At 48.0% G+C, this 27,810-nt stretch overlaps 1 protein-coding gene across 2 annotated transcripts in view; it reads left to right on the top strand.

The window, feature by feature from the left end:
* The window catches only part of SLC24A3 (solute carrier family 24 member 3), a 108,709-nt gene extending 81,491 nt beyond the window's left edge, over nt 1-27,218 (top strand). The window contains exons 8-17 of one of the 2 annotated variants that reach the window (XM_058834914.1): nt 3,949-3,974; nt 5,543-5,596; nt 7,144-7,289; nt 9,844-10,004; nt 10,560-10,833; nt 12,391-12,557; nt 13,376-13,490; nt 14,351-14,463; nt 23,130-23,195; nt 24,135-27,218. In XM_058834914.1, the coding sequence (XP_058690897.1) occupies nt 3,949-3,974; nt 5,543-5,596; nt 7,144-7,289; nt 9,844-10,004; nt 10,560-10,833; nt 12,391-12,557; nt 13,376-13,490; nt 14,351-14,463; nt 23,130-23,195; nt 24,135-24,284 (1,272 nt within the window). In that variant the 3' untranslated portion in view covers nt 24,285-27,218. The remainder of the gene's footprint in view (nt 1-3,948; nt 3,975-5,542; nt 5,597-7,143; nt 7,290-9,843; nt 10,005-10,559; nt 10,834-12,390; nt 12,558-13,375; nt 13,491-14,350; nt 14,464-23,129; nt 23,196-24,134) is intronic. The other variant, XM_058834915.1, reaches the window with a different exon arrangement.
* The last annotated feature ends 592 nt before the right edge of the window (nt 27,219-27,810 follow it).

The raw sequence follows: 27,810 nt of genomic DNA on the forward strand, positions 1-27,810 counted from the left end.
CATATATGCACCTGAGGGGAAATAAATATATTCTTCCCAATGCTGAGTTACAGCAACTTTAAAAAGCTTGATACTGTGCTGGGTAAATCAATATAGCTCTGTCTCCATTTGCACTAGAAAAACAAGTACAACGCTGTTGTAAGAAAGAAAGCAATATAGACTCACCTGTTTGATGCTCCAGCCATTTGATGAGAGAGAGCTCTAAACCACAGAGGTTAGAAGTGGATAAGCCACATTTACCATACTTAATTCACCTTGATTCAGCCCTACGATTTTATTTTTAACTTTATAATAATATTACAATGATACCTTGTCTTCTTGTAGAGTTTGGCAAAACTTATTCTCTTGAAAGGAAAAAGATGCCTCTGTATCTTAACTTGGAGGGACATGGTCAGAGTCATTAGTGGCAAAATTGAGATTGGTGCTATTTTTAGTCACAGAAGTCAATGCACACGCTTTCACATCACATTGCACCAAAACATTGTAACCTAAGCCAGGCCTTGTCAGATTAGATCACGGTGACTGGGAACTGTAACTTACGACATTTTGTAGTCATGTTTTCTTCCAGTAACCAGTGTAACTCTTGCCTCGTGCCGGCTGTCACACAGGAGTTGCGATTTACGGCTGTATGGCCAACGGGAAGCGTTCACTGTGCTTTCAGGGCCTCGTGCCTTTGCCCTCCTGTTTCCCCAGGGCACAGCTTTGAATCTCTAATCCCCGGTGCGGGCACGCATTTCCCTGCTGGTGCTTTGGAAGGGCCGAATGGACCATGGCCCGTCACTGAGGCCGCGAGGGCTGCGTGCAGCCCCAGCTCCAGCCTCCTGCGGAGGCAGCGGGGGTCCCCTCTGCAGCCATCCCGCTGCGGTGTGAGGAGAGCCGGGGGCACGGGGAGCAGCTGGGCTGGCGGAGCACAGCAAGGGGAGGGGCTTGGTCACGGAGCACGGCAGCCACCTGCCGGTGCAGCCCTTCAGCCACTGCCAATGCGGGCCCTTTTCCTCATCCCTCGCCATGGCGCTGCTCCTTCCCTCACGCACCTTCCCTCACGCCCCTTCCCTCACGCCCCTCGCCATGGCGCTGCTCCTTCCCTCACGCACCTTCCCTCACGCCCCTCGCCATGGCGCTGCTCCTTCCCTCACGCACCTTCCCTCACGCCCCTCGCCATGGCGCTGCTCCTTCCCTCACGCACCTTCTCTCACGCACCTTCCCTCATGCCCCTCGCCATGGCGCGGCTCCTTTCCTCACGCACCTTCCCTCACGCACCTTCCCTCACGCACCTTCCCTCACGCACCTTCCCTCACGCCCCTCGCCATGGCGCTGCTCCTTCCCTCACGCACCTTCCCTCACGCCCCTCGCCGTGGCGCTGCACCTTCCCTCACGCACCTTCCCTCACGCACCTTCCCTCACGCCCCTCGCCATGGCGCTGCTCCTTCCCTCACGCACCTTCCCTCACACACCTCCCCTCACGCCTCTCGCCATGGCGCTGCTCCTTCCCTCACGCACCTTCCCTCACGCACCTTCCCTCACGCACCTTCCCTCACGCACCTTCCCTCACGCCCCTCGCCATGGCGCGGCTCCTTCCCTCACGCACCTTCCCTCACGCACCTTCCCTCACGCACCTTCCCTCACGCACCTTCCCTCACGCCCCTCGCCATGGCGCTGCTCCTTCCCTCACGCACCTTCCCTCACGCACCTTCCCTCACGCCCCTCGCCATGGCGCTGCTCCTTCCCTCACGCACCTTCCCTCACGCACCTTCCCTCACGCCCCTCGCCGTGGACCTGCTCCTTCCCTCACGCACCTTCCCTCACGCCCCTCGCCATGGCGCGGCTCCTTTCCTCACGCACCTTCCCTCACGCACCTTCCCTCACGCCCCTCGCCATGGCGCTGCTCCTTCCCTCACGCCCCTTCCCTCACGCCCCTCGCCATGGCGCTGCTCCTTCCCTCATGCCCCTTCCCTCACGCACCTTCCCTCACGCCCCTCGCCATGGTGCTGCTCCTTCCCTCACGCACCTTCCCTCACGCACCTTCCCTCACGCACCTTCCCTCACGCACCTTCCCTCACGCACCTTCCCTCACGCACCTTCCCTCACGCACCTTCCCTCATGCCCCTTCCCTCACGCACCTCGCCATGGCGCTGCTCCTTCCCTCACGCCCCTTCCCTCACGCCCCTCGCCATGGCGCTGCTCCTTCCCTCATGCCCCTTCCCTCACGCACCTTCCCTCACGCCCCTCACCATGGCGCTGCTCCTTCCCTCACGCACTTTCCCTCACGCACCTTCCCTCACGCCCCTCGCCATGGCGCTGCTCCTTCCCTCACGCCCCTTCCCTCACACCCCTCGCCATGGCGCTGCTCCTTCCCTCACGCACCTTCCCTCACTCACCTTCCCTCACGCCCCTTGCCATGGCGCTGCTCCTTCCCTCACGCCCCTTCCCTCACGCCCCTCGCCATGGCGCTGCTCCTTCCCTCACGCACCTTCCCTCACGCACCTTCCCTCACGCCCCTCGCCATGGCGCTGCTCCTTCCCTCACGCACCTTCCCTCACGCACCTCCCCTCACGCCCCTCGCCATGGCGCTGCTCCTTCCCTCACGCACCTTCCCTCACGCCCCTCGCCGTGGACCTGCTCCTTCCCTCACGCACCTTCCCTCACGCCCCTCGCCATGGCGCGGCTCCTTTCCTCACGCACCTTCCCTCACGCACCTTCCCTCACGCCCCTCGCCATGGCGCTGCTCCTTCCCTCACGCCCCTTCCCTCACGCCCCTCGCCATGGCGCTGCTCCTTCCCTCATGCCCCTTCCCTCACGCACCTTCCCTCACGCCCCTCGCCATGGCGCTGCTCCTTCCCTCACGCACCTTCCCTCACGCACCTTCCCTCACGCACCTTCCCTCACGCACCTTCCCTCACGCACCTTCCCTCACGCACCTTCCCTCACGCACCTTCCCTCATGCCCCTTCCCTCACGCACCTCGCCATGGCGCTGCTCCTTCCCTCACGCCCCTTCCCTCACGCCCCTCGCCATGGCGCTGCTCCTTCCCTCATGCCCCTTCCCTCACGCACCTTCCCTCACGCCCCTCACCATGGCGCTGCTCCTTCCCTCACGCACTTTCCCTCACGCACCTTCCCTCACGCCCCTCGCCATGGCGCTGCTCCTTCCCTCACGCCCCTTCCCTCACACCCCTCGCCATGGCGCTGCTCCTTCCCTCACGCACCTTCCCTCACTCACCTTCCCTCACGCCCCTTGCCATGGCGCTGCTCCTTCCCTCACGCCCCTTCCCTCACGCCCCTCGCCATGGCGCTGCTCCTTCCCTCACGCACCTTCCCTCACGCACCTTCCCTCACGCACCTTCCCTCACGCACCTTCCCTCACGCACCTCGCCATGGCGCTGCTCCTTCCCTCAGGGAGGAGGTACGTTCCTTTCGCTAGGAGGCTGCACAGCACTGTTGGGGAAGCCATAGTGCCCGTCCATCAGCAGTGTGCCGAAGGGGCTGTCCCGGTAGCTGCAGTCAGCTGAGGTGGTGCTCACCCCGGGCTGATGGGGACAGCACGCTGGGCCCAGCGGGATGTGGCAGCAGCTGTGGAGCTTGCCGTGGATCTGCCGGCAGGTCACTGCGTCCGGCCGGGAGCCGGTGGGGAGGAGGCCGTGTCTGGTGAGAGCCAGCTGGGTCGGAGTGGTGCAGCCCTGTCTCTGGCTCACCACTGCTTTCCCTCTAACTGCTGCACGAGGCTCCGGTGGCATTTGGGAAGGAGTACCTGCTTGCCTTGACTAGGTGAGAGAAACTAAAGGTTGAGAAGTTCAAAGGCTGGGAAGGAGGGCAGTGCCAAAATACACCTGAGCTTAATGCAATTGCCACAAGCCCTGGCTTGCTTTACTCTGTCCCCTGCCTCAGGTGATGAGTTGTTTTCAACTGTGGTTTTGTGTATAACGTGCTATTTTAAAATCTTTTCTCCACAGTTTATTTACGATGAAAGAGTTTCCTGGTAAGTAAATCCCTTTTCAATTTTTTTTTGGTTATACCATTAAAAGTGCCATAATTAGTGTTTATGAGGGGTAAAGGAGAAAGCTAAAAAGTTCTGCAGGGCAGCTATTTGCTGCTGTGTGAGAAATGTAGAGACAAGCTAGAATAAGTAATTTTTTGAGCTAGAGAAGACAGCCCAGGAGAGTGTCACTCAGACTGTTCCTGGTACAGTGGCAGCAGTCAGTGCCCTTTGCATGCCCTGCAGCAGCCTGGGGATGACAGTGTGCTCAGCAGAGTTGTGGGTCTGCCAGAAGGGACCACCCAAGCAGTCATAAATAAGTGTATAGCTGGATTTTTCATAATTCAGTGAATAGCCAATTTCAAGAAATAAAAATAATAATAATATTAAAAAAAGATATCCCTATTAATGTGTTAAAGTGCAGTGCAGTAGGTATGGTGGTTTAGGAGGGCTGCAGATACTTCTCAGTTGCTTTGGTCTCATGGTTTTGTTTTCCAACACATTCCAGAGGTGTTGTGGTGACATCTGGAGGTGACAGCGTTGGCTTTGGTATCACTCCCAGCTGGTGTAATTTGGATTACAAGCACTAGGGAGCATCAGGCTGCTTAGGCTGATGTTTTCCCTCACTGGCTCTTGCTCATTTCAGAGGCAGGTTTCAAATACCCATTCTTGGCAATGGCCTTGTTTTCTGTGTTGATTTTTTTTGTGTGTGGTTTTTTTAAAACTGAAATTCACTCGAGGGCTAGTTGTATTTAACTGTGCTCTTAAAAAAAAAGCCAAAAGTAAACCATAACACAGAAGCTGAAAGCTGAATCTTCAGAAGCAGGGAATGAGACATTGATACAGTTAGTGCAATATCTCACAGTCCTTGTGGAGAAAGTGTTCCACGAGTTTAGCATACAGTAGTTTGATAATGGATGATTTCCCCACAAGGGCTAACAGTTTGTCTTGGGGAACGAAGCAGAATACAGCATTTTGGACAGTGAAAAAGATTACCTAGAAACAAGCTCTAAAAGTCATATTGTAATTTGTTTTCATACAAATTTTATGATTCCATTAGTTTGACCCAGAAAGAGCAGAGGGAAGAAACCTGTCAGTATGTAATCAGCAGTTTGAACTGCTGTCTGCTGCACTCAGTGCTCACGCAGCAGCAGCAGTGGCAGAGCAGCTGTCCTTGCTCAGGTTGCCTCAGCACAATCAGCTTTACAAAGCCCAGCATCCTGCTCTACACCCCTGCAGGCAGAGCAGGGTGGCTGCTCCCCTCCCTTGGCCACATCCCATGGTTATGGTCCTGGTGTGTGATTTGCTCACTGAACTCCTGGGTTTTGCCACTTGTTCTTAGCTGACAGGTCAGTTTGGCCAAGTAAAATCACAGAAGCCAAGAAAACAAAGGTGGCATCATGCATGGATGTGCGAGCCGTTTCTTTATGTGTCCCTTTTGTTTTTAGAGGAATGTTAAGGCAGCCCTAAGGAGGGTCAAGCCTTTCTCTGCACACTTGTGGTGTGGCAGATGGGGAGTGGCTGATGCCGTGCCCTGCTCTGATGTGTTTATGTGTTGCTCTTGTTTCCAGGTGGGAGTCCTTAGTCTTGGTGCTGATGTACGTCATCTACATCTTTATAATGAAGTAAGTCAAATGTGCCCTCAGCTTATCTAAATTCTAAGGCTCCCTGCTCCCCTTGCCTCACCCAGCCTTTACAACAAGAAGCAGCAGCCTCCAGTTCTGCCAGATGAGGTTTAGCTTGGCTGTTAGGGAAAATTTCTTCACCAAAAGGGTTGTCAGGCACAGGAACAGGCTTCCCAGGCCAGTGGTGGAATCATCTCCCTGAAGGGGTTTAAAAGATGTGTAAAAATGTGGTGCTTAGGGACATGGCTTAGCTGTGGGCTTGGCAGTGCCAAATTAACACTGGACTTGATGATTGTGAAGGTTTTTTCCAACCTAAACTATCCTGTGAATCTGTGCTTTATGGATCTCGTCCTGTGTGAACTGACCAAGGCTAATGCAGACAACCTGTGGCAGAGAAGAGGCCTGGATCCATTCTCAAGTCCCACCAAAATAGTCTCTTCTGACTTTACTCTAGTATTCCTACTCAGAAATAAGCAGGAGTGAGATTCTAATCTACTTTTTGTGGGTGCAAAGCTCTGCAGCAGCTCTTAGCAGTTCTGCTTACCTGGAGACCCGTGATAAAACTACAGCAGTCAGCAGTGATTTTCTGAGCATCTGGCCTGTGTGATTTCTTCCACACAAGTTCTTGCCATTAAAACTGGTCTGTTCTGCTCCTCCTGTCTTGTTTTCAAAAGCCAGTGGAAAGGAAATCCAGATTCAAACTGGAACATTCAACAATACCTACCAGCTGCCAAGCACACCACTGACTCTTGTCTCCACAAGTAAGACTAGAGATTTATTTTGAAATGATGAGTAGAGTAAATATTGTGAAAGCAGTTCTCAGTGAGAACAGCAAAACACTCAGGCTGGCTGAAGGGAACACAAGTCAGAATTCATCTAATAATTGAAAATTTTGACATGGAGGGTAGCTTCACTGTTGGAACAAGTAACTGACCAGCAAGACAGTTGTAATGTGAGCAATTTTTTTCCTAAAAACAACCTTGTAATGTGAACAGGCTATTTAGACCTGTTTGGATATAGCTTGAAAGGTGGTCACCCTAGTTAGGGACCTCTGCCTGGTCTATATAGGGGTCTACCCTTGCCTTTGAGTGTCATGGGGAGAGTCTTGACTCACATCTGTGTCCACTCTCGGATGCTCCAAGAAGCAAGGATTATTCTCCACCCCTGCCAAAGCTGACCTGAATTTAGCATAAGGTGTTGTGTTTCTGTGTTGAGTCGTCCCAGTAAAATAATGGTGATACTCAGGTGTGGTTATGTGATAAAAAATACACTTGGATGATGACAAGCAAAGATTACTTATGATACAGAATATCCATTGCACCTAACACATAAACGTGCATGTCATTCAAGATCCATGACTTCTATCTTTCATAGCCCTTTGGGTACAGAGAGACTGTGTGATGTACAATTTAGCTGGAGCTCTGGGATACTCCTTAAAACCAGAGGAGTTTTCTTCCCTCCCTTAGCTGTATTGCATGATACAAGGCTAGGAAAGGAAGACTGTCAAGAAATAAAAGTACATCCTTGAGTTTGTTTCATTTGTGCAGGTACAACTCAACCATTCATCACTGCTTTGAGAGGAAGACAAAAAACTCTGCAAATATGGTGAATGGTTTAGCAAGTAACACAGAAATGGACGACAACAGCAACTGCGACGCCACAGTGGTGTTACTAAAGAAAGGTAATTGTTCCAGTAAGTCACCCTCTCACTTGCATCATTCTGGGTGTTCTCTCCTTGCTCACGTGGTGGGCACTGCTGCTGTCCTGTAAGCCATGAAATAGGAGGGGCCAGGTGGCCCTTGTGGAACCCCTCTCACAGATGAGGGCATGGTGTGGTGATCCCAGCCACCACAGCCTGTGCTGTGAGGCCTCTTGCAGCTGATTCTTGCTTCTGGACAAGTGCTTGGCTGTAAGGACTCCTTCAAGCCTAGGGGTGCTTATCTAGCCTGTTACAGCCATTTAAAATCCTCCTGTGGGCACTGTTACTCTGCGCTGAAGTTGCCCATTTACAGCATCTCCAGTTAAATTTAACTCCACTCCAAAGGGACATCAACCGAGCAAGAAAAAAGGCCCTGCTTAGTGCACAGTGTACACTTTACTCCCAGTGAAGGGACAGTGAGGGCTCTGTGTGGGTCTGGGTTCTGTGCTCTTACTGCACTTGCTGGCTTTACCATGCCCAACTTTTCCATGTAAGTGGTCTTTAAGGGTATTTCACTTCAGCTGAAATCCGGTCCAGTTTGACTTTAGTCATGATCATATATAAAAATGGTTGTGTTTCTTCAGCTTAAAAACAAATTCCCCCGTCCTGTAGCTCAGCAGCAGTAGTTCAATGTCTGCATTTGCAAGGATGTCCTGAACTGTATTCACAGTGGATTTATTTTGTCTTTAAAACTAAAACAGTCACCAAGCATGTGTAGTATCTGCTTGGGATGTATATGTGCCTGTCCTCAGAAATAACACTTCACTTTTCCCTGAGGCACTGACTGAGCCTGAGAAGAAGCTCTGTCTTGTCTGTCTTGTCATCTGTGGTCTCTGACCACAGATGGGCTGCCTCTTTTGTTTAGCTAGTCTATCAAAAATCCCTAACCAACCAACCAAAAATAGGTCTCTTTTCTTGCACACAGGGCTTGATAGGCGTAGTCAGTATACAGGAAGCAGTTAAATGTGAAATGTAGTGGGGTTTATTTGCAGCAGCAAATGCTTGGAGTCTGCCAGCTCTCAGTTACAGGTCTGTAGCAGAGGGATGGCTGTCAGCAGTGCTGTGCACTCTGATTTGGGGAAACTGCTTTTTTGGGAACAGCTCTCTGTCGCCTGGAGCTCTCCACAGCAGAACTGTGCTGGCAGTGGAAAAACTCAGGAAAAACCAGGAAAGCTGGACAGGGAAAACTCACTGAGCACAAACTCAGGCCTGGCACATCCGACTTTAACCAGTGTCCTCAGGGTTAGTTCTGATGGTGGGATTTGGTTTAAATGTTCCCACAGTGGGTTTTTGCATACTCTGCTGGTAACTTTTTGATTTGGACACTTGCGGTTACTGGCCGAGGAAGGAAGACAAAAGGATTGCTTCATCTTCTTGTAGATTGTTCCTGTATTTCTTTGGCACTGGGCCACGGGAGGCCTGGAAAGGCAAGTGGTGCTGCTTTGCCTCCCAGCCAGGGGCACAGGGCCACCAACAGCACCTGCTGCCATGGGGTGCCTGGGGGTTTCAGACACTCTGTCTTCTGAGGCCTTTTCTGAAGCTTTTTCTGAACAGAGGACCAAAAAGTCTGAAACAGAAAGATTTCTGTGTTTGGCAGTTCTTCCAGGTGCCATTCAACAAATGCCAGTGTGGGAAAATGCACAAGGAAAAGCTGTCCGGTTGGTTTTTGTTGTTGGTTTGTTTTTTTTATTTCTCTAATATGGCAGAGCTCACATATCTACCCTATTCCATGGAAGCCTCAGTAGAGAAAAAAACGTAGCATGAAGGCTGAGGAGATAGTCTTCTGCAAGTAAGACCAGCAGTGATGGTTAAAAATGGTAATACCACAAAACATTTGCCAGTGTTTAAGACTGGTTTTAATAAACCTGTGCAGAAGTGTGTTGGATAAGGCTTCAGGTTTCCCTGCTGCCAAATCCCAGTCCTGGTGCAGAATTCACAGCCCAAGGCGTCATGCAGGTGCAGGAAGAGTGAACCCCAGAGGCAGCAGGCAGCAGGGCTGTGCCCCAGGTGGAGCACGATCCAGGGACCGGCCTTGTCTCCCTTTGCTCCCATGCTGTGGGTTGCTCTGGCCATCTGCACTTGCTGCTGGGTTTGGTGGCAACTCCCAGTCAGGAGCTGCAAGCCCAGGGTGCAGGAACTTTCTTTTGGTTTGAGTTGGTACCTTGCAGGAGCACAGCGTGGATGAGGACAATATCCTCACAGAAGTGCAGATGACAGCGGGACGTAGCTGCCTTGGTGGGATAGCTGCTCTTGAAGCAGTGGTCTGCCTAATGCAGGCCTGTGATCAGCTGTGCAGAGCAGATTTAGTTCTCTGTAAGGAGCAGGGATGATGATTCCATGTTGGCAATTTATTTGAGAACAGGAATACAGAGTGTGCAGAAGGCAGAAATTAAGGGCAGATGAGGCCTATTTTGAATGGTGTAGCTGAAAGAATGGTTCTTACAAAGAGCTTCTGGAACCCATGGGTTTATTCTTCTTAGAGCCACACAGAGCAGAGGGAGAGACTGCTGGAAGAAGGCCTCAATTTGTTTTTGTTCCTTGGCTACAGGAAATTTCCACCGTAAAGCCTCAGTGATCATGGTTGATGAGCTGCTCTCTGCCTACCCACACCAGCTTTCATTTTCCGAAGCTGGGCTCCGGATCATGATAACCAGCCATTTCCCTCCCAAAACACGTCTCTCCATGGCCAGCCGTATGTTAATCAATGAGGTGTGTCTTTTGTCTCCCCCCCACCTGCCCTTTTCTTTCTGAATGTGCCTTTTCCTATGGCAGTGTTTGGCTTGAAATGCCACTCTGGTGTTTCTTCTGGATCCCTGATAGCGCCTCCCCAGATTTTATCCTTCTGACACTGGCTTCACTGAGTCATCCCTTGCTCTCTGTCCCTGTGGAGATTCCTAGCACAGGTTGTTATGCAGTTATGTTACATGTAGCTGTTGCTCACAGGAGGTGCCCCCTGCATAGGTATGTTTAATAACATGGTACTGCCCCGAGACTGCACTTAGCGTGTCACTGGTCCTGGAGTACTCCTGGAGTCAATTCCACAGCCACTGGACCATCTCTTGTAAAAGTTGTACATGTGAGATTTATCTAGTGGTCTGCAAGCAAGCATCACGTTGTACACGTTGAAAATTGTTCCTTTTGCTTTTAAAGATAAATTTTTAAAGAATTCTACACATCTCTCCATCTCTGTTCCTCCCTTTTGCTTTAAAAACCTCAAATTTAAAAAAGTCTTATCTTTCAGCAAGACTTTGGCTTTATTTACAGAGACAGAGGCTGATCAACAGCAGGACTTACACCAATGGTGAGTCAGAAGTAGCAATCAAAATACCCATCAAGCACGTGGTGGAGAATGGAACAGGCCCCAGCAACTCTGCCGAGCGCGGCGTCAATGGCACGCGGCGGGACGAGGACGTGGCCGAGGCTGGGAACGAGAATGAGAACGAGGATAACGAGAACAACGAAAACGACGAGGAAGAGGATGATGATGATGATGATGATGATGACCACGAAGGGCCATACACACCTTTTGACCTACCCAGTAAGAAGCTCCTGCATTTGTGTGGTGTTCGGATATGGTGGAAAGCATTGCAGACTCACGTAGAGGTCTCTGGGAGCTTCCATCAGCTTTCACTTTTCAGTGAGGCTCCTGGTCACTTGTAAAAGAGATGGGGAACTGGGAAGCAGCAGGAACCTCTCAGGGTGCAGGGTCCTGGGGCTGGCACACTTCTGCTGCAGCTCCTGTGTTGGCCCTGTGCTGCTGTTGCAGTCATAGGGAAGATGCAGCAATCTCCACAGGGTGGATTCTGCCCCCAAAACATGGCTCACCCCCTGGAGAGATGGATCTCTGCTCACTGTGGAGGAAGCTGAGGGTGCCTGGACTGCTGGCAAGGAGCCTGAATGAAAGTCAGATGTGCCCATGGCTAGGAGATACCTTTGCTGGGAGGTGAGGTGTGCTCTTACCTCGGTTGGACAGTGCAGTGCTAGTGTGGGCAAGGCACTGGGGATGTTGATGTGGGGCAGAGACACAGGGTGGTCCTGAGTGTCTCTGCTTTCCTGCTGTTCACTAGGCACTGCCACAGTGCTTCTTGCTCTGCATGGAGGGCTTAGAAAGTCAGAGCAGCTGCGTGACTCGTGAGGACCCACATGTGCCTCAGGCTGCTGACCATTGCACCTGAAGGATGGAGATCTCCTTTTAGCCAAGTGCCTCTTACCACATCAGGGCTCTGGCCCTGGGGTGATCATGGTCATGCTGTCCTGCCTTTGAGTCACAGTTGCCATAGCTGGCAAGATCTGCTGTGTTGCAGGCAGGCTGGAATACTGTAGGGATTGGTCCTACACTTTACAGGCAAAAAAAAAATGTTGGGAACTCCTGTTCAAGTCTCACTCAAGCAGCATTTCTGTAGTTTGAGTGAGGAGAAGACCTGAGCCTTAAAGACAGTAGTTTAGATGTCCTGTGGACTTTCATATGTGCAAGGCTGGCATGGACCTCTGGAGATCTCTGGCTCCAGCCCCTGCTTAGAGCAGGTCCTCCGAGCCTGTGTCCAGTTGAGTTTTGATTATCTATAAGGATGGATATCCGACAGACTTCTGGGCACCTGTTCCAACGTTTGACCATCCCCACAGCAGAAAAAAAAGAGAAAATGCACAACTTAAGGTAGCATCTATTCTGAATTTCCCTTATTGGAAGCTGAGTCTGTTGGCTTTTGTAATTCCCCTTGTGCAAGGAATTTTGTAATTCTCTTGTGAAGGGCTTGCCTTTTCTGTACCCTCCTATTAGGTGACTGAAGGTGAATCAGATCTCTTTCTTGGACTTGCATTTTATGTGGTTTCTGTAAGAACTTGACTGGGGAGGAGGGGGAGCACATGTGGTCTGACCTATTACTTAAACTCTCAGGGAGGTTCTTCATACTCCTGTGCCTGTCTCTGCCCTCCTATCTGCCATCACATCATAATTTTCTGAACAAGGAATGGCATGTTGTTATAACAGGCTGAGGTGTTCCTGGCATCTTGCTTGCACATGCTAAGAAAATAATAGCGTTCTGAAATACAGTAGACGTGACTTGTGGTTGTTTCCCTTTGTTTTGTCATTTGACAGCTGGCAAGATAGAAATGTTGAAGTGGGTCTTCACATGGCCCTTGAGTTTTGTCCTGTACTTCACAGTGCCCAACTGTAACAAACCCCACTTGGAAAAATGGTTCATGGTCACCTTTGCTTCCTCTACCCTGTGGATTGCAGCTTTTTCTTACATGATGGTGTGGATGGTACGTACTAACTAACCCAGAAACCACTGCCTGGGAGAAGAAACACGAGGGGGTTTGTCAGTCTAGAAAAATGCATAGGAAGTTCTACACACCTGAGTTTTCAGGTGAGAAACCTTAGGTTTGCTTCTATTTCTGTTGGACCTGTCCACACTTAGAGAGGAAAATTAGGGGCCAGTAGCTATGGCCTTTGGACTTGATTTAGGGCTGGCATTTCATCCAGATTCTTCACCGTGGGCAACAATTAGAGCTGCAGCAGTGGAACGTCTCCCAGTCCTGCAGGGTAGTGTGAGGGTTGCTGAGTGACAATCTGGCCACAATAACTAACTTTTCACTCTCTTGGAGCAAGAAAGCAAGCTCAAGAGATGTGGAGTTGTGAATATTAACACTTTGAACTCAGCATGAGCAGTAGCGTGACATTCAGTCAAATTCTTGCAGAACTAGATCCATAGGGTGGTTTTGTGTCTGCTTAGCTAGTATTTGTATGTAATAATGTTTACAAACTTCATCTAAGATCAGGAGACAGTTACCCAGGGTAGTGAGCGACCATATAGTCTCTTTTCCAGGTTAGTATCAGGGAAACCGTGGATGACATGTATGGAACAAGTAAGCTGAGAGGGTACACAGCAGGTGAGTGCTATTCCCTGCCAGTTGATGAATATACCAAATAAAGCCTGTCACAAAAAAAGCCTCTGTTTAAAGGAAGTGTGAGTTTGCACTGAGAGATACCCTCTGTCTCACAGCATCTTGCAGATTTTGGCCAAGTTGGTCTCGAGTCTTAATTCTTGTAAGCAGCTTGACAGTTTATTTCCTTTTCTTAGGTGACAATCATTGGGTACACACTGGGAATTCCAGATGTGATCATGGGCATCACTTTCTTGGCAGCAGGAACCAGCGTGCCAGACTGCATGGCAAGCCTTATCGTGGCCAGGCAAGGTGGGTCATTGCCAGGATGGCATCCTGCTGTGGAAGTGTCCTGACATTCTCCTCCTCTTCAGGTAGCACAGGTGTTTCCTCAACAGGAGAATATACAGAGCTCTTTTCACGAGCCTGAAATTTAAAGCAAGAACAAAGAAAGAAATAAATTGTGCTGCTGTTGCAAGGCAGTTAACAGGTTCTCAACAGCAGTGTGGAACAAGTTCTGGCACTATTGTTAAATTCAAGCCTTCCTCAAAAATCACAGTAATTTTCTTAATTTGAATATCAGTGGTATTAGAGCTATTTAATGGCATAAGCATCTTTCAGGTCACCTTTGCATCTTTTCTTCACAGTCATAAGGACTGAAAGATACTGCTGTTTTTAAGGAAAGCAGCTCCCCCCTACTTGTGGCCCCAGCAACAGGTGTGTTAAGAGGAAAAGCAAGTGCCAGTACTGCTTTGGGAAGCAAAACCAGCGGCTCCTCATGGAAATAAGCAGCTGCTGAACAGACGACTCAAAGACCTTTTGCAGTCAGTCTGATACAGAAGCTCACGTGTCATGGTCACAGTGAAGTGTCTAAAGCCACCCTGAACATGGCACCAGAGGGCTGGCAGGTCACAGCCAGCACAGCGGGGCCTCTCAGCAGCAGAGGATTAGTGGAGAGGAATTCTCAAATGATCCTGGAAGGAAGGTGGATTAAGCCCCTTTAAGCCTGCTGGCCTTGTATGATGGGGAGAGGGCAAAGGGAAGGGAGGGAGTGAGGGCCATCTTCCATAAATCTTGGTCTTAAGCAGTGGAGATTGCCTGGATTGCCTCAAATTAAAGCTGCAAAACTTTTCTGCGACGTGTCTGACAGTATGTGGTTTCCATTCCTGCAGGTATGGGGGATATGGCCGTGTCCAACTCCATCGGAAGCAATGTTTTTGATATTTTAATTGGCCTAGGCCTTCCATGGGCTTTGCAGACCCTAGCAGTGAATTACGGATCATACGTAAGTCCTACTTTGATCACATTGTTGTTATTATTTATGTATTTATTTATTTATTTATAATAAGCTAGATCTATCAAGGAAGAAAAAGAAGTCCAAAATTCTGTGGACTTCATTTGAAAAAACAAGTCATTTTCTCTGTTATGATATGGGAGAAGTAGAAATTAATTGTCACTGGACATTTCCCACCCTTTTGAGGACAAGTACTTCCATTTCTTCCTTGAAGATAGAAGTCTGTGCTGAAATAAGCTTGCTAGCTAGAGTGTATTGGATTTTCATACTCCTGATTATATTCCAAGTAAGAATGACCCTGTTTTTAACAAGGCAGAGGGGATAAACACACAGGTGAAATATAACATATAGATGAGATCCGCAGGGCTTTTGATTGTAAAAATTATGGTATTACTAAACTGTTAACATAATGGAAAGTGAAGGAAACTGTTAAATAGTTGGATGTTTCAGAGCGTGAGCATCAGCAGGAAACTCTGCAGAGCTTTCCTGTTTAAGACAAAACTACCCAACACCAATGAACTTATGCTGTACTTCCCAAGTGAAAAAAGAGCCAACCCCTTCCCCAGAGTTGATGCAGGGTTCCTTCTGAGAAGGAAAAGCAGGAGATGCCACAGAGTTCTAGAGGGAAGTTGCTGTGGCTGTTGCTGTTACCTGGGCACCACTCAGACAGCAGTGTAGGGCAGAGGGAAGACTGTTGATTACAGTCACTGAGTGAATGCAAAGTTCAAAGGCAGGAGAAGGACAGAACCCTTGAGCTTGGCAAGTACCTCTGGAGTTCTCAGCCTTCTGCTCAAAGCTGGGTCAGCTAGAGTAGAATGCTTAGGACCTTGTCCTCTTGGGTCTTGAGTACTTCCAAGGATGGAGTCTGCACAGCCACTCTCAGCAGCCTGCTTTGTCACTTAACCACTCTCACAGTTAAAAGCATTCTTACATTGTTGTGGCATTTCTACATTTAAAATTGTGTGATTCCTCTTGTCCTTTCAAAGGATATCACTCAGAAGAGTCTGGCTGCATCTTCTCTGTCATCTCCCATCAGATCCCCCTGAATGTTCTCTTCTCTAGGCTGAACAGTCACAGCTCTCTCAGCCTCTCTGTATTCAGTCAGATGCTGCCATCCCTTAAATCTTCCTTGTGGTCCTTCACTGGCCTTGCTCCAAGAAGTCCGTATCTTCCTTGTAGTGAGGAGCCCAGAGCTGGACCAAGCACTCCAGATGTGAGCAGAGAAGGATCATCTTGCTCTTCCAGCTGGCAAACACTTCTCCTGATGTAGCCCAGGATGCTGCTGGTGCTCTATGCCACAGGGGTGCATTGTTGACTTCAGCTTGGCATCCACCAGGATCAACAGCTCGGCCAAGCTGCTTTCCAGCTGCTCGGCCCAATACTGATATGTGGTGTTATTCCTTCACAAGTGCAGGGCTTTTCCCTTTGTAGATGTTAGTGAGTTTGCTGCCTGCACGTTTTTCCAGCTTTTTCAGCTCCCTCTGTATGGCAGCACAGCCCTCCAGAGCATCATCCGCTTTCCATGGTTTTGTATGAGCTGTGAGCTTGCTGTGCCTGCTCTCTCCCCATCATCCAGTTCATTAGAAAAGACACTAAACAGTCCTGACCCCTGGGGTAAGGCCCTGGAGACTGGCCCCCAGCTGGGCTTGGAGCACAGTGCTTTAGCTGGTTATCAGGCCATTCCACTGTCCACTTATCTAGGCTGTTCTTCCTCTGTTTGTCCCCCAGGATGTTTGAGAGAATGCCAGGAGCCTTGCTAAAGTCAACATAAACAATGTCTGTTGCGCTTCCCTTACCCAGCGAGTCCCCTCATCATACAAGGCTGTCAGGCAGGGTCAACAGGATTTCCCCTCCATAAATCAATGTCTTGTGCTTCATGTATTTAGAAGTGGTTCCCAAGATCATGTGCTCCATCGTCTTTCTCCTAAAGGTTGGGCTGACCAACCTTTAGTTCCTCAAATCTTCCCTCTTGAATATATGAGTGCCACAAGGAAGCAGTACTGTAGGAATAAAATCCCTTTCTTTAATGGGCGGTTTCTCTATAGCTCATCTATGTTTTTGTGAAAAAGGATGAAAACAAGTGGCTGAACAGAGGCAGACAGCTTTCATGGAGGTGTAACTGTATCACTACTGCTTCACACACCCAAAATGGCCATTGTACAGTGTGATCACAAGGTTGGAAAAGGCAGTCTTGGAAACAGCCCCACAATTAGCAAAAGGGAGTTTCCTCACTTTTCACTTGCTGTTCCTGGATTTCTCTCCAAATCCTTGGGTAACTGGACTTTGAAACAAAGCAAGCCCCCTTTTACCACACTGTTATCAGTAATTAATTACTGTGGTGGCAAAGGCCGGCATTAGCTGCTGGGTCAGGTGTACCTTGGTGATGGTGCCTCGAGCCCCGAGGTGCTGTTTGCTGTTCCAGGAGTGTGGCCATAGTCCCTGGCACCCAGCTCAGAGGGGGCAGCAGATGTGGAGCTCCAGTTCCTGAGGTCTGTCACACCCAGCCTCGGGCTGCTTGCATCAGCAGGCCCTGCCAGCTGCACTGGGGCCCGTGGGCTCGGGCCAGCCTGGTTGTCCACTGAATGTCACTGTGAGTCAGAAGTACTAGGTGATTTCTGAGCTAATAGTACTGCTCCTCTGGTGTTTGGCAGGACCCATATGTGTCTCTGTAGTATCTCCTCCAACAGGGGAACTCCTCAAAGCAGTCTTGATGCCCCTGACTTGCATGCAGAAGCAGGAAAAGATGTGTAGAAGACAAAAAGGGCTTGCTTGATCACAAGTACTTTGCCATGGTAATCCAAAACCATGTTTGCCTCCCTAGAATATTCAGTGTTACGTGGATGGTGGCGAAGTTAAGCTCTTGCTGAAAGTAAACACATTTTAAGAAACAAGCTGTAATAACTTCCATGGAAGCTGTGTCTTTAAAGGTAAACTTCAATGTAGGAGAGCCTCCTAGAAGCCCCCTCCAGCCTTTCTTTTCTGGGATTCTAAACACTCAGGGCTTTCTCTAGAGTGTGGTACATCTCTAATATCATACTAATAATCTCTAATATCATATATCAGTAAAATCTGTATACATATATTGTTCCAGGCTGCCTGCCTCAGAATTCCCTGTGAACAGATTTTACTCCCTGTTAATCCTGGTGTGAAGAATTCTGCCATGTTAGTGTTCAAGAAACGAGATTTGCTCCTTCCTGATGCTGTGCATGCACGTGGGGCAGCCTGGTGCCCTGTGATCATGGGCATTTGGCACTCTCTCAGCCGTTCAGTGAATTTGGACTTGTTGTTTAGACAAGCTCACTCCATGGGATAGTGTCTGATGTGGGAAAAGGCAGCTTTGTGATCTGACAGATCTCTGCATCAGGAAAAGAGCAAGAGGGGGACCTGTCAGAGAGACGAGTGGACTTGCTGGAGTCACAGTAGGAGAATGGCAGAACTGGAAATAAGCTGTGAGTCTCTGCAGACACATCCTCATGCTGGCTTGCTAAATCGCATTTTGATGGAGTGCCTCTCTTCTGACTGCCCCTTCCCCAGCCCCATTGTCAGTGGATGCTTCAGCTTAGTATTTATTTTATTCTTCCTTCCTTGGTACAAGAAGGGAAAGGAAAACTATCTTATGATTCTCAGGCTGCATCTTGGAAGCATCAGGTTTATATGAGGTTTTCCTTCTTTGTTCCTGCTTTAAATGAAATATTTTCCCCTAGGATGTGGTTACTGCAAGTACCTCACTCTTTGCCTTCAGCTCAGGTGTCAGTTCCAGAATTCCTGGCTTGGACCAAGCCACCGACCCTTTTCCCATGAAAAGGCAGATCTATTCAGGATTAAACTTCCCTCATCAGACTCCTTCTGTTGTTACAGTGCCAAGCAAGTCTTTCACTCAACTATATGTTTATTATTTTAAAGGTCCTTGTTCCTGAACACTCATTAATGTCCAGGTACCAACTCTGCCTTCCTCTCTGCTTCCCACTGGAGCTTCCGTCTCCACTGCTCACCCTCCTGCAGCAGCTCTGGCCTTCTGTTATGTACACAGCTGATCTGGCAGGCCAGCAGAGCTTTAAAAGGAAGGAAAAGGAGGAAAAGCAGCATCACTCCAGACCTTGAGAGTCTTGACAGAGTTCACTTTCTTCTCTCTTCCAGCACTGAGTCCTGGACATGTTGCTGACCCTCTAATCCAGTAAGCATTCTTCCCCAGTGCACCTGGTATATGCAGAGTGGAATGATGTCTGCTCCATATCTTCCATCCAGTTGCTTCCCTCTGGAATATTCTTTTGCATGTAAACCAGACATCATCCAGCAGTATTTTAGAGAACAGGAGTTTTAGCCTAAAGATAAAGAGACAGGCTCACTTGATCACATCAGCATTTGGGAGTATAATCATGTCAGTTCAATTTGCTCCTCCGCCTGATAACTTCAGTGAGTTTCAGCAAAATCTGACAGTACATAAGAAGTCTGAGAGACCTGACATTCCTTCCACGCAACCAAGCAGCTTGAGACAGTAGGAATAATCCCAGTGCAGTTGTATGTAGGCATCAGAGAATCCAGAGGGAAGCAAACGCTTGCAAAGCATACATGGAGATGGGAAGCATCTCTGCTTTGCTCTTTGCTGACCAGTTGATCTTCACTGGTTTAATTCCAAGGCACTAGGGTGAATGCTACATTAGGACAAAGCTGGCTCCCTGGCTTCATGGCAGAGAGATTATTGGGATGATCATACTGTAGTAGAGCAAAAGAGTCACTGCCAAACCTCCTAGTGCTATGGGAGCTCTCTCCAGCCACAGCTCCTGCATCTCCTGCGTGATGCCCAGGGTGGCCACGTGCAGTACTCCAGGTATGCACCCTCTGCAAAGTGAATTTTGTGATATGGAACGAAACAGGGACACTTTCTTAGGAGTCTAAAAACAGGTTTGAGAAGGAAATTCCATTTAAACATGCAGGAATGCATGAATGTTTGAAGCTCCAATTCGCTCAGACCACTGTCTCAGGGCAGGACCTCGGGAATGCAGGATTTGGACTGAATTTCCACGGCCAGGCAGAGACACTGAGGGAGAAGGATACCCAGACATACAGAAGATCTGCAGCTTTTTCAGCTGAGGGACTTGAAACAAAGTGTAGCCCTTCCGAAATTCCTTGCTGGGGTAATTTCTGTCATATTTGGGTCCTGAAGCAGGACCAGTGTGGGTTTTGGCAATAGCTTCTTGTTTTCCCTTAAGCAGCTGCCAGAAAAGAACTTGAGAATGGAATAATTTCTATTTCCATTGTTTTTCCTCTGCTGTTTAGCTTCAGCCTTGGTTGCCACAGCAGCATGGGAATGGCTGGAGCTGGTGGCAGCCTCTTTGCATCAGCTGCACAAGCAGCAGGGAGGTGGCCCCGCTCAGACTCAGAGAGGAGGCTGTGAGTGTGCAAACCTTGTGTGTGTGATCAGCCAGAACAGCGTTCTTCTGCACCTACACACAAGCCAGTCCTCAAAGGGGACTTTGGGAATATGCATCCTTCCTCCTTGCAGTATGAGGGAGTGCTTCTTCTGCAGAGAGTTTTCTCTTGGGGAAGAGGTATTTCCTATTCTTAAATGAACAGTGGACTGGGCTTTTCCTTATACAATTTAGATGACTCCAACTGAGACCCTTTTTCTGGTCTTTGCCAAAACCTGAAATTATCTCCTCCCTTACTGTGAGATTTGAATGTTTTGCTGCCCTTTTTTTTCCTTGAAGTTGCACATTTTCACATATCCCAAGGAAATGTATTCCATTGCCTCTTCCAGGAAATACCACTATACTCATGAGAGGACTGCTTGACTGATTTCTGCCCTAATATGACAGATCGAGGACACATTTTTCTTAAGCTTTTGTTTCAAATTTCAGAATCTTCTGTGTTCATAGTTAAAAGTCATGATAAGAAATGGGCTAGGCTGGTGATTACCAGAGGAGTGGAATCAGTTAAATCTGTACTTCCCGGGCTGTAGATCGATGGGAAATTTGTGGAACAGCAGTAGGTAGTCCAAAGTCAAATTCAGGAAAAGAAAAGGTTTGTCAGGAAGCTCATTTGGCTGAACTAGATACACATCACAGCTGGAACTTCTGGAAGAACAAGTGCAACTGTTTGAGTAAAAAAATGTTGCTGGTGAGCTCAAAGTACTGGAAAAGGTGTGAAGAATTCCAGATGCTTCTATTGAGGCTCAGGAGGTGGTGCATGCATAACACCTCCCTGCCATGGAGCAGGCAGACAAGGGACAGGAAAGGACAGAAAGAACGTGTGAGAAGGGCTGTAAAACAATTGAGAAGCAGACAGAAAACAACAGAAGGACAGCTGGAACAAGGGGACATTGGTGTAAGTTTGTTCCCAAAGCACACTTGCCCTGGGATGGCGGGGAGGTGGATTCCATGGATGGGTGCCCGGTGTCATTCCAGATGACCTGCACTTGCAGTCTGAAGAGAGCAGCCCCAAACACTTTCAAATCACTGTCCTCAGCAAATTGGACACAGAGGCCTTTGGAATGCTCTGCTGGTTTTATGGAGGATGAAGTTGTAACTTAGAAGCAGTATCTGCACTTCAGGTTAAATTCAGACATTTTCCCTGCTAAAATAATTCCATTTTCTTCATTTGCTTCCTTTTCCTTTAGATCCCTTTCCAATTGATACATTTTATACTGACAGTTTTTACAGATAATGGCACTGGTGAAACAAAATTCCTGACCAGAAGCCAGACAGGAATTTATTGTAAAATTGTATCTCTTTCCTAGTCAGCTGCTGTTCATTTGGGATAGCAGAGAAAGCAGCTTTGAATGTGTATTTTAGTTTTAGTACACAGAGTTAGTGTAGGGCCTTTTTTTCACTTTATAATGATGGAAAGGCTGGTTAGCTGTTACATGTGGGCCATTCTGATGGGTGGAAGCCAGAGAGGAGGAATGGATGCACAGGAATGACTGAAGCAGAGCAGGCTGGTCCGTCTCTGATCTTACATTAGCAGTGGGATCATGATCTTTTTCATCTTCAGTTATGCAGACAGTCCCAAAATCAGTCTTCATGCCCTGAAGCAATACAAATCCTCCATTTCTTTGAGCAGTCTGATGAGAATATTGTATTTAACATTTAGTGGCCACAGGAATGTAATGGTCCTGCTGTCCATCCATACCCTTACAACGCATTCCTCCTAAAGAAATCCTCCAGTACCTTTCAGGCAAAATGATCATCATGGCTGTTGCCTTTTTCATGGTGTCAACAACCAGAAGGGAAGGAAAATGTGCCATTTGTGTGAGCTGGTATTTTAACATGTGTGAAGGGAACAGCAAAGTTCGGGCCGCAGGAATTGGCTCAGAAGATCCTGGGTGTGTGGAGTGCAGTGCAGGCTCAGGGTTTCCAAGTGTCAGGGCTGATGGTCCTTTCTGACTCCACAGGTCAGACTCTCCCCTCAGCAGTCCCTGGGGAGTGAGCCTGAACCATTGCTCTGGATTTAGGAGCACTCCTCGGGTGAAAAGGATTTCCTTGGCTGCAGTGCAAAATGATACAAGTGTATCAGTATTCCTGCATTCTTAAAATTGTAGTGCTGGTTGTCACATTAGCAATACCCACCCACTTGTCCTGAAAATGGGGTTCTTTACAGTGTAACTAGAAGGATGGGAGCACTGAGGAGCCAACCTTCCCTAGAAGGATGTCCTGTCCACACAGTAGCTTCCAGAGAAATGCTTTGAGAGACTCCACTGAGTGGATCTGATGATGCTGCAGGCGATGCTGTTTGATGTCATATAAAAATGCCCAAAAGGATAATGGTTCCCAAGAGAGGGATGGGAAACCAAGGAGAAGTGTAGTCCTAGCTGAAGAGTGGGATTGGAGAGATGGCTTTACTCCCTGTAGCCTTCCTTTATAACATTAGGTTTATGTCTCACAGAAATCATGTTTTAAAAGGTGTTTGGGCCTTGAAGATGCAGGTGAGTTCCTTAGGTTAGATTCAAAGCCTCTAAAAGTGGCTTCCCAGCTTTGATGGACCTGCATCTCGGTTCTTCTCTTGGACAGTGGCTGTAACTGGGGCTCTGCCATGGAGACAGCTGCACCAGAGCCTGTAATGTGCCTGGTACACAGTCCTGCAGGCAGTAAGTTGTCTCCTTGTCTGATCTTCCTCAGTGCTAAATCAGGTCCAGCCTGTGTTAGTGTGCCATGATGCATTGATACAGACAATTTTCCAGCACCTGAAGCTCTGGGTTTGAGATTACCAACTCATTCCATCACCAAGAGGAGTAAGAGCAGGGAAGAAATAAGGTGAGAGTAGGGTAGAAGTCAGGCGCTTGTGTGTGTCCTTGTTTATTTTCCCCCCTTGTTTATTTTCAGTGAAGCATTAATTGGTGACTGAATGCAAAATCTCCTTTCTCCTGCTTGTTCTTACAGGATTCCATATAGGAGTTAGAAAATGTCATGATATAATAATACAAGGGATGGCAAAGTGGAAGTGAAATGCTGTCAGGTCCTAAGGATGCTCCTCTAATAACACTCCTTTGGCAAGATAGGGAGTAGGCAAAGTTTTCTGTGATGTAATGGTCTGACTTGGCATTTACAGCTTGCAAACCACTGTTTAGCAGCTCAGCAGTTTAGGATTACAGAAATATAAGCAGAGAGGAATATTGTTGGTTGAAATTGTGAGATGGTTTGATAAACTTCCATCTTTTACAGATTCGGTTAAACAGCAGAGGACTTATCTATTCCGTTGGTCTCCTGCTGGCATCGGTTTTTGTCACGGTATGTATATAGGCTTTTGTTCTTCTTTTCCAAAAGAGATATTTTTATAGACATTTTCTTCACCTTCTCCTTTCTCAGCTCCAGTTGAAACAGTGTTTGCAAAGTCTGTTGTTAGGGGATAAGGGTGCTCCTTGCTGTTGAAAGCTCCCCAAGGCCTTGATCTGGCTGTTCGCAGGAGCTGTCACCCCCACGGGGTGGCACTCCTGCCTGTGTGTTTTCCACGGGAGGAGCCTGGGAGAGACATCAGTCTGGTATTTCTGTGCTAGAGCTGCAGCAGGTCCCTTGATGCACGATGAGATCCACTGACCTGTGAGACAGGCAGACAAAATGCTCAGCAGGTCCAGAAAAAACAGTGCCTGGCAATGTTTCTGTTGAACTCAGTACTTGGTATTCCCTGACCTTTCTCAGAAATGATAGAAGAGGAATGAGGTGACATCTTCCAAATATTTTGGGGGGGGGGGGGGCCGGGGGGCGGTGTCCTGTGCAACACACTCCAACACAGTTCCCGCAATTCCCACATACACAAGACTTCAATCTTTGGTGGGAGCAAACTATGCAAAGTCAAGCAGTCTTAGACTGTGTGGCTCTAGATTGAGATGCAGAAGAGCACATGAAACATTTTGTGTTTAAAAAAAAATAAAAGGAACCTGGCCTTTAAATCCATTTCTAATTGAATTAAATGAGATTGTTCTTGCCAAAATGAAATTCACTGCAGAAACAGGTGAGGTGAGGTGATCTAAGTCACGGTGGCTTCTGTGACTGCTGCTCTGATTCACTTGAGCTGTGGTTTTCAGCTCACTTGGTGCAGTTTGTGATTGCTTCCAACTAATCATCATCAGTAAGGGGACAGCCCTCTTTTGGCTCCTGTAGCTGAGGAGGGGATTTACCACTTTATTCAAAATGTTCCTGCTGTGGTGGCTTACTCTGTGTTTATTGTAGGTTTTTGGTGTCCACATGAACAAATGGAAACTGGATAAGAAGCTAGGGTGTGTGTGCCTTTCCCTTTACGGCATCTTCCTGTGTTTCTCCATCATGACAGAATTCAATGTTTTCACTTTTGTGAACTTGCCAATGTGCAGAGATCACTAATGCAGGTGGCAGACTGTCGGGAGGAGCTTCCTTTTTACCTGTGCAATACAAGCCACGGCTGGCATCTCCTGGATGCAGTGCACGTCCAAGTCGTGACCTGTTCACTGTTCACTGTTCATAGGACCCGTGGCCCCGTCTAGGTTTGCCCTCTCCTTGGCCCCCACAGCCTGGAACAATCCTTCATCGATGTGAAGAGTTTCTTTCAACATCCACGTGATTTCCTAGCTCAGTTTTTGAACAGTGTGACTGGGACTCAAGATGAACTGGCTGCTAACTGGCGTTAAGCCAGTCAAAACTGATCTGCTACAATTCCTTCTTTTTTTAAGTTATTTGATGGAAGACTAATTAATTTATGACTTAAGACTATTACTACAATGCAGAAGAGGGTACGTCATATGGAGGTTGACTTTCAAGGAGAATCATGGGAATTTTTTTTTTGGTTGTGGGGAGTGTTTTTTGTTTGTTTTTAGCTTTTAGTTTTGGGTTTGCAGGTTTTTTTGTTTGTTTGGGGGTGGGGGTATTGTTTTTGTTCTTTTTTTTTTACTTGCCAGAGATCAACGTCCTCTCTTGCATCCTCTCCTTCTGAGTGCTGGGTCTCCTGTAACAATCCAAAGGCCGCAGGGCAGTGTAAAATGGAAATGCAATTCAAGGAACTCAGCATAAGAATGGATAAAAGATCAAGGAAAAACTGATGACTTTTTGCTATCAATAGTTAACCTTGTACAGGTTTGTTAAAGAATGCAAGCTAAATGTGGATTCCAAGGGTAAACACTGCTACCATTTTACTATGAATGTTGGAGTTTTATTACTAGGGTGTTTGTTATTTCCAAGCAATAGTTTGGTCGCCAGCCCAGAAGGGCTTCCAAGGAGGTGTCCTGGTTTTTAATGGTCTGCACATGGAAATGGAAGGTCAGAACTTTCTCTGCCTCATCAGATTCCTTGTTTTGGGGGGATTCAATAGTTCATGTCTTATTCATTCTGAGAAGGACATAAGTACATGTGAAAACTTTTCTAAATGAGTTACAGACACTGGTTTCTTTAAGAGGAAAGAGGCATATTTTGCACAGACATAGTTACTGAAGTCGTAATTTGCCATTCTTTAAAGAACACACTGGACCTGGCCAGATATTTGTCATCTTAAGCAGTTGAACTTACCTGATAAAAGATTGTGTGGATTCATCACCCCTCCTTCTGGGAGGGAGGAAGACTGAGATGGCGCATTTTAAAATGTGGAATATCTTCAGCGCAGACTCGCTCACAGATCTTAAGTTATTGTGAAAGTTTAGCTAGTCATTGTTCCAATATCCCTGCTAGATTTTGTATAGTTCTGTATTAATATGCAGGCAGATTCCACCCCTGAGGAACACCATCATTACTTCATTTGTATGTATTGATACTGTGGGTTCTTGCCACTGTGGCTCTTGTATTTACTTTAAGCACTGATCGCTTCTGATCCATTTGGTATGTTTTTTCCTCTTGTATATGTTCTGCTATGAAATGTATTAAGAGACTACCAGCTAGGTGAATGTTTTTGTCTATGGTACAAACAGTGGCAAATAATAGTAAAGGTACAGCAAACCCCATATAACAGAAAGAAAAGAAGAAAACCCAAAGCACCAAACCCTAAACTACAGCCCAAAAAGAAAGAGCTCCAGTTTAAAAAAAAAAAAAAAAAAAGGAAGAGAGCCACGTTCTTTTCACAGATGAAAAGCCAGTTTTTATTTCATTTGTACTTTCGGAATTGATTTTTTTTAATCTTTGGGAAAAATGTTGTAAATGAAAATATCTGCACCCTGTGGTTTCCCTTCAGCTCAGCAGCTGGTTTTCTTTCTTTGTTACACCAAACACGTGGAGGCACTGCCGGCTCTTGCACTGCGCGTGGCAGCAAAGTCCTGTGGAAAAAGCCACGTCCTGCTGGCCTCGCTCGGGGAACGCTGGATCCCTGGCAAGAAGAAGGAAGGGTCCAGGGACAGACAGCAGAGAGAGTGGATGAGATGCCTGTATCACCGGTTTTCATCCTGGAAAGCAATTGCATTGCTGCTTGTTGAGCTCTGCAACTGAGGTTTGAGCAGCCTTCTCCTACCTGTGCCCTACCTGTGTGATGTGGGATATCTTCTTGCATTAGGAAGCCCACTGTACCTTCCTGTTGTTGGGTTTTTGTTTCTTTTGTTGTCGTTGTTAACAAGATGAATAATAATAATAACAACCACTAAAATGCCTAAAATACTTCCTTAAGTCAAATGATGTTTGCAGTGATGTGGCATGTGTCATTAAAGCCAGCCCACAAACACACAGCTCCACTTCATAGCGAGGTGCAGTTGCTCCCAAGCAGAGTGTGTCCTTGCTGATAAGGTGAAGGAAAAAAAGAAGTTTCATATCAGGGCCTATTATTTCTTCTATTTTGAATATTTATACTGCTGCTCCAATGGAGCCAGTTGGATCTATTTCTGCGAAATAGCCATTACCTATCCCACGGCACAAAAACTGCATGAGTATTTTTTAGGAACTTTTCCTACTGGTGTGCATTAAATACTGTAGTAATTGTAGTTTTGTGTTGTGTGTAAAACCTGAAATACCTTGCTTTGATACTTGTGTGTGTTGCCAGAATGTTCTGCAAGCAGCTTGTTCTAAGCAGCAGCCAAAGGTACCTTGAACTGCCGTTACCTGTGCCGTGGATGGCTCGATAAGCACGTCCTAGAGCGATGCTTCCTGCCAGATGTGCTGAGGATTTGCAGCTGAATCGTCAGGTGCGGGCCTGGTTTGGGATAGAGCAGAAGGACTGAGTGTGCCAGGAGAGAGCACCCCTCTCACGCTCCTTAGCACAGTCATGGTCTGTGTAGAAGGACCCAGAGCAAAAAACAGGCAACTTTTGGCATCCTTCCTTCACACCGTCTTCAAAAGTGGCCTGGGCGGTTCTATTCCAATGTAGGGCGTACTCAGAGCTTTGGGCCTTGCAGAGGACTGAGTCTCCCAGGGGTTCTCCCTTCCCGGGGGGTTCTTCCCTGCGAGGTCAGACCCTGGGGCACTGCAGCCAGACCCTGGAGCACTGCAGTGCCTGGCTGCAGCCAGACCCTGGAGCACTGCAGTCAGAGCCTGGAGCACTGCAGTGTCCTGGCTGCAGTGTCCCCACAGAGGCTCACCTGTGCCCGTGGCTGCCCCAGCCGTCACCAGAGGCCTCGGGAGCCAGCCAGGCTGGCACAGCTGCTGGGGCTGGGGGTGATGCTCTGGGGAGGAGGGAGGGAGCCGAGGGGCTTGGGGGGCTGCAGGGAGCCACTGGGGAAGCTGGGTTCTGTTGGGTATTTTTAGCGTGACTGTGATTCATTTGCAGTTTTCATCTTCTCAAAGCAATGGTCACCTTGGCGTCTGAGGCTGCTCTGGTTCTTGGACCAGTCGACTGTTTTTGTTTCCATGCCTAGCAATTTCAGACAATCTTCAATGAGTATTTCAAAGGGAAATTAAAGAGCCTTTTCCTCCATGGAGAGGCTTCGCTGCAGTTCTGACTTTGACTTAAATAATGTGATCCTTG

This window comes from Poecile atricapillus, chromosome 3, assembly GCF_030490865.1.
Source record: "Poecile atricapillus isolate bPoeAtr1 chromosome 3, bPoeAtr1.hap1, whole genome shotgun sequence".
NCBI lineage: Eukaryota > Metazoa > Chordata > Aves > Passeriformes > Paridae > Poecile > Poecile atricapillus.